This window comes from Rhipicephalus sanguineus, unplaced genomic scaffold (assembly GCF_013339695.2).
Source record: "Rhipicephalus sanguineus isolate Rsan-2018 unplaced genomic scaffold, BIME_Rsan_1.4 Seq630, whole genome shotgun sequence".
Classification (NCBI taxonomy): domain Eukaryota; kingdom Metazoa; phylum Arthropoda; class Arachnida; order Ixodida; family Ixodidae; genus Rhipicephalus; species Rhipicephalus sanguineus.
This window is the reverse complement of record NW_023615657.1, coordinates 113,136-120,001: the sequence shown is the minus strand read 5'-3', so window position 1 is coordinate 120,001 and position 6,866 is coordinate 113,136. Positions and strand designations below refer to the sequence as shown.

Below are 6,866 nucleotides of genomic sequence, written 5' to 3'. Positions count from 1 at the left end.
GTACAGTTTCCAGCCAAACTGTACAAACGCAAGCACGAACATACCGTGCTAGCAGACAAACAAGAACCCGTTTGCCTGCTAACAGGTGTGCGTAAAGTCCCTAGATTTTTTCCTGTTCTTTAAATCTAGGGACTTTAGGTGTGCGCGCTCCCTGCACGGTCTTCCTCGGCAAGCTAACGAACGGAGCGCAGCGAAGGGTAGCGAAGGAAATAGAAACAAGCGATGGCTGCGTTTACACAGCTACTGCGGCACCATTTCGAAAAATTCTCGCGGCTACGTGTTCGTTGTAGACATCGTGCACAACTGCAACACCACAACTAAATTTCGACCTATGGGTGTTTTGGGGGTCCTGAAAAGGGACCGACAACCATTTTTTATGGTACCTATTTTCTTAAGCGCAACGGAAAGCTTACCGTCCAGATGGTCTAATCACGTTAACGGTAAGGTGGAAAACACCGCGAAACATTTGTAATCAGAATTTTTGTATCTGCGGCGAATATGAAATCGTATACGCGGGACAGCACATGCTGCAAACACTGGGCGCGAGAGCGGTTCGTGTTCGAGCGCGGCTGTTTACTGCGCATGCCTGCACCCGCGCGCATGCGCCGTGGCTCGACATGGTTATGGCTGCCGCGCAACTAATTTTACCTTGTAAGCAGCACAGAATAGAGCGGGGATGGATAAATAGTCTAATTTTGAGGACTAATTATGGCGCGCATGACAGAATCAGACTACGTGAATACGTACAGCAAAGTGATCGACTCCATAACTCAGCTCGAGGCTCTTTCGCTAGGCTGCGCGGCATACCGTTTTTTTTTGTTACTTTTAAACGCAATTTAAAAATATAAATCCTACTCACAACGCGAAAAAGATGCTAGATCCTGTCACTATATTTCGCGGTCTTTTCATTTCTACCTGGATCTAATCCCACGTTATGGCTAGTTGTCTGTCCATTTAAATGGTAACGCGGAACATCACGGCGACGGCGAATTTTCGCTTGCGGCATCCCCGTAACTGATATCGCAATGGGAAACTGCACAGTTGTTATTAAACGCACCGGAACACTCCCGCCTCGAAGTGGCACCACGGCCCCATGTGACGTAGAGAAAGGGACAGCGCTGGCAGCAGAGGGCGCCGTGGCGATCGTTGAAGCTGCCTATGGAACAGAGGTGGCAGGCACCGTCCTTTCCATACTGACCCGGGCCGCAGGCGACTGCGTTTATATAAGAACACCACCAAGGTTTACAAGCCCAGTAGTCAGCAGAAAAGTAGCTTCCGCCGAAAAAAAAGAACCCGGTACGTGTACAAAAATGGGAATATCGGTGTGTGTGCGCGCGTGTGTGTGTGTGCGTGCGCCTGTCAAAGCCTTGATATGATAATGAGGCACACCGTAGAGGAGGGCTCCGGAAATTTCTACCACCTGAGGTTTTTAACGTACATACATCTCAATTTATAAGTACAAGGACATCTAGCATTCTCGCCTCCATCGATACACGACCGCCGCGGCCGGAATCTAACCCGCGAGCTTCGAGTAAGCAGCCGAGCACCGTAACCTCTGTACCACCGCGGTATGTATGTATGTATGTATGTATGTATGTATGTATGTATGTATGTATGTATGTATGTATGTATGTATGTATGTATGTATGTATGTATGTATGTATGTATGTATGTATGTATGTATGTATGTATGCATGCATGTACGTATGTATGTTCTCCAACTGTTAAGCAAGCTTCAAGCGTAACTAAGCTTGCACACGACGCAAGAACAACACTCACGGCACACGTTCGCAACCAGCTCGCATCCGCACTCGCAGACTCCCGCCGCAGGCGTTTCGTACACTGCAAAGAACAATTGCGCGAGTCGATAATCATTGAAAAAAAAAGAAAGAAACAAAGCCAGAAAATATACAAGGTGTTTTTTCTAAAACAGGTTTTTTATAAAAATTCTATGACAGTAAGCCTCTTGCCGTTTTCGCACATGAACTCTACGTCGAGGCGGAAAAACTTTGCCGCAGTTAAAATAACACTGTTGCCAATAATTAACAAAAACTCGTTAATTAACTTGAGGGCAGGTGTTTATATTAGAAAGTTGTAGAATGTGCCAGTTTACGGCACACCCATTTTTTAGAAATCACGAAAGTTGCACGTGCCTCGAGATATTCATCATCGAATTTCAAAAAGTTCACTTGCACTGTTACTGTACCCTGTTTTGAATATATATTTTTCATGCTATACCACATCTTATCTTCACGTGCGTGTCTTATTTTTGTAAATGTCGGGAAAGAAAGAAAGAAAGAAAGAAAGAAAGAAAGAAAGAAAGAAAGAAAGAAAGAAAGAAAGAAAGAAAGAAAGAAAGAAAGAAAGAAAGAAAGAAAGAAAGAAAGAAAGAAAGAAAGAAAGAAAGAAAGAAAGAAAGAAAGAAAGAAAGAAAGAATGCATTTACGAGATGTTTATAACACACTTCTTCCGCAAGGCATTTTACATTTTGACATAAGTAAATTGTCATATGCGCAACAGCAAATACGTACAGTTCGTTTGCCAACTCGCGAGGGATGCAATATGCGAGTTGTTCACAGTAAGGAAAACTATTGAGAATCTGCAAGTGCACATTGGCATAGCCCAGCGGTGGGGAGGGGGGTACTGCGAGGACTCAATCCCCCTTAATATTTATATTTTGCATCTGTATATATACAAACACACATACAAACAACAAGCACAAACACAAGGGGTGGTTGAACCCCCTCCCGAAAAATGTTTCTGGCTACGCCCCTGCAAGTGTGATACTGTTTCGACGACCAACTTCGTCATTGTCTTTCTCGCCAGCGGACTATTTCTGTTCGCAAAACAAGAAGCTTTTCAGGCTCTCTGTAGACACCGAAATCGTCTTATCCGATAGCTGAACTCAAGGTGAATGCCCGTTCGCGTGGCATTTGCATGGAGTGTTCTCGACACTTGTAGGCTTTTTTTATCTGCGGACACGGTTCACGCTATCTTCAAGAGATGCGATAAACATGAGCATGAGTGAAGTACGTCGGTAAATTACACGTCTAGACAAATATTATGCCTAAGACGGGTGCTTGGTAAGCGAGCAAAAGATGTGAACACGAGAAAGGTGCACGCAACTGCCACTTTGAATTTCCCGCCGCCACAACCGACGTCATGAACTTTTGACGACGCTTATTTAGCAATTTTATAAAATTTTAACGTAATAAAACTTTGAAGTGAAATTTTTTCGACTATTTTTGTATTTTACGGCTTCTTTTTTTATTTATGCGTTAAAAGATTGTGACGTCACGATGACGCAATGGCGGTGAGAGTTTTGAGCGCGAAATTCAAGAATGCAAATCGCCGCAAAATTTTTAGAAATACTTGTTACTGAGCTAGTTGGTTTAGGTAAAATAAGAATAAATTCAGCACTGACAACGTGATCCCAGCGAGGATAGGGGGCAGGAACCAAGACACCTAACGCATCGCATCTTGCGTCACGTTGCATCAACATGTATGTATATGTAGTGCGACTGCTGGTCCGTGTTAGATACAGAAATCCTATCAAGACGTAGGCGTCAAACAACCCAAGAAGTAATCAAAGCTTTCCACATCAGAAGAATGGGGGACGTAAGCGAAACTCATGCATGGTTAACAGACAAACAATATACATATCTGCACGACAGGGGCGTAGCCAGAAATTTTTTTCGGGGGGGGTTCAACCATACTTTATGTATGTTCGTGCGTGCGTTTGTATGTGTGCCTGCCTATATACGCAAGCAAAACTGAAAAATTTCGGGGGGGGGGGTTTGAACCCCCCCAACCCCCCCCCTTGGCTACGCCCCTGGGTATCACGGTAGTGGAGCTGTTTAGAACTATATACACTAATACCTACACAAGAACGACATTAGCGTATGATTTAGGGTGGGATATAGAACTACACCAGGACTTACGCAAGAACGACATCAGTGCAGTATGTAGCGCGGTTTCAAATAAGTCGGTTTTTTTCCTTGTCCCGCCTTTTTCGATCGAAGAAAACTTTCAGAGATCGAAGGCACTCGTCATGTGCATTGTGTTCTGCTGCCTCCGTCTTTTCGCGCTGCACTAAACGTGCTTTCCTTCGCGGCTCCGCCATCTGCGCATGCGCGCGCGCACCTTGCAAGACGTGCTTGGACGCCCGCGGCTCCGAGAGAGCCTCGCCGTCGGCGTAGCGCGCGCTGCACGTGTACTCGCCGGCGTCCGCAAAATCCACGGCTGCCAGAGACAGGTCGCCGCTGAAGGCGTCCACCCACGGTTCGCCTCGGAGCTCGGCGGCACCCTGGTCGTCGTCGCCCGCTAGCGTGACGCCCCGGGGATCCGTCCAGACGGCGTCGAACGTCGAGAGACCGCTCAACTCGTCAGTTGCCTCGACGCTACGTCAGAGACAAAAAAAAATCACATGCTAACATATGCATTCACCTTAGACGACTCGAAGGCGAAAGCCATCCTTTTCTCCTCAGTCGAGGTATTGAACCTGCCCCGCCACCGATGCCGTATTGATACCAAACGTAGTCATACCACACGCTAGGTCCTTGTGCTAATTCAAGCATAAACGGAAGCTTGCAGCTAACACGAGTACACGCTAACAGACTGTTCACGAGCGCTAACTACGGCGGACCCTTTGAGCTCTCGTACTCTTCTACATCCGACGGCTTGCACTCCAACCTAAAGGTCACTGCCACGGTTAGCAAAGATCCTCGGGCAACAAAAAAGGGTAGAGGGGTTAGGGGCATAGGCTTGCGCAGGGTGCTTCATTAGGGAAGGGGTTTCACCGCAGGACCCCCCCCCCTCCTCCTCCCACTGAGGCCCACGATCAGAACATGGTACAATGCGTTTTGTTTTGACTATGTTTGCTCTTTGGTGAGCAAAGGGGGGCTGGCGAGTGCCGCCCCTGACGCGCTTATACGCCCCCCCCCCCCCCTTTCACAACTGGATATATCGGTCTTGTCCGCTTCATGCACCATATGCAGGGGAGTGAATCTACTTTAGTTTGATACCTGAACAGATTTCTCGTGCAAGTGCAATCTCCGCTTATTCAGGTAAAGTGCCCATCTGAACCAGCCGAATTTAAGGTAAAAAAATGTATAAAAAAACGCCACCTTGTCGGCTTGTTTACTCACTTTTCGTCGCAAGGCAACCTGACATGGGTGCCGTACTCGGCCGCGAACAGACGAGCAGCGTTCGCAATGCCGCTCACGCTGATGAGGATGAACTGCAACGATGTGGGTCCAGGTAGCGCCATATGGCGGTCTTCCCAGCTGGCTCGGACCCAGGATGAGACCCTCGTCCCTAGACCGCTTGCTCGAGGCTGGTCATGATGATCTTCGAGTGGTCGTTCACTTCCGCGAACAGCAGCAGCTGCATGCACGTGGCGGCACACATGCATATATAATGAGCGCGTGATATACCGCTGTGTCAAATCTGCATAATCTGAAATACTGGACAGCGCGGGTTCAACACTGCACAGAGTTCGATAATAATATCTGGGGTTTAACGTCCCAAAACCACGATACGATTATGAGGGACGCCGTAGTGGAGGGCTCCGAAAATTTCGACCACCTGGGGTTCTTTAACGTGCACCTAAATCTAAGTGCACGGCCTTCATACATTCTCTCCTCCATCGAAAATGCAGCCGCCGTGGCCGGGATTCGATCCCGCGACCTTCGGGTCACCAGTCGAGCGCCATAACCACTAGACCACCGTGGAGGGGCAGGCACAGAATTGGATGCATTAGTGTTCTTTCTATATGTCCCGTGTTCACAGGAGCGACCAGTAAACATCCCATGCTGGTTGATAATGCTACACCGGCCGTTCCAGACTGTAATTTTAAAAAAGAATATTCATGTAGCTGGACTTCATGTCCAGCGATCTCAAGGTCCAGAAAGACTGGAGATGTAATCGGACACGAACCGGGAATGAACTCTTGACCCAACAATTAGGCCTGTCGCTCAATGCACGATATTAGTTTGTACTTTGTTTCACTGTTTCTTGGTAAAATTTAAGTTATGCTAATTGGGAAATTGGCACAGATTTGTGTGTCTCATGCACATATAACTGGGGCTGCAGTCTCATTGCGTCTTCCCGTTTAGAACAGCGCAGAGAAGCAATTGACGCAACCGGTATCAGACAAGATTGAAACATTGCTGCGTCCTACTGCGATATCAGTCAGGCTTCAGTCCATTTCTTTTTCCCGCTTTTTCACTCGTGATAGCACCGCAGCCTTCTTCAGCTCATACATGACACATTTGCCGTCAGCCGAGAAATGTGTGCGACCCTACAGCCTAGAAAATTAAGATGGCATAGCAATATCTAACGCTTACCATGCAAACGCCCAAGGCGAGGTAGTTGAATGCTTCCGTAAGCCCAGATATGTGGTGCCACAGAGGCCAGTCTCCAACTTCTGCAGGTAAAGATTAAAGGAAAATTAAAGAAATATTTCCAACATGGTTGCGAGGGAAGCACGACGAATGAGGTATACGCAGCTCACCTTCGAATCCAGTGATGGACACAGCAAGCCTGTAAAGGTTCATTACGATCACAGTGACTCCCATGATGCTTGTAAGAACCTCGACGGTCGGCATGTGGTCACTGGGAAAAAACGCCGCCATGGATGCGCCTGGAGTGTTTCGATACAGTAAAATACCAATTAACGTTAAATACTCGTGTGCAGTTTACGCGGAATTTTGATGTCACATAGCGCTAAGACACAATTTTGTACAAAACATTCTTGCAAGGTCAGTTAGGCCTGACCTGCACATCGGTGCAGCGCGCGCGCAGTCTTCTTCATTGCACTGTTTTAGAGAAACGACACCGGTGTTATCATTGCAAGATTACACTGT

The 6,866-nt window shown here is 47.2% G+C and overlaps 1 protein-coding gene across 1 annotated transcript; it reads right to left on the bottom strand.

Annotated features, from left to right (window-relative positions):
- Nucleotides 1-1,039: 1,039 nt before the first annotated feature.
- LOC119377953 (uncharacterized) lies at nucleotides 1,040-6,812 on the bottom strand (the record flags this gene model as incomplete). The annotated part of the gene is made up of 7 exons (XM_049411679.1): nucleotides 6,778-6,812; nucleotides 6,515-6,615; nucleotides 6,348-6,427; nucleotides 5,148-5,385; nucleotides 4,144-4,400; nucleotides 1,780-1,842; nucleotides 1,040-1,213 (listed from the first exon to the last, which is right to left on the bottom strand). Coding segments are annotated over exons 4-7 (616 nt in total), but the record flags the coding sequence as incomplete, so codon positions are not given.
- Between the last annotated feature and the right edge of the window lie 54 nt (nucleotides 6,813-6,866).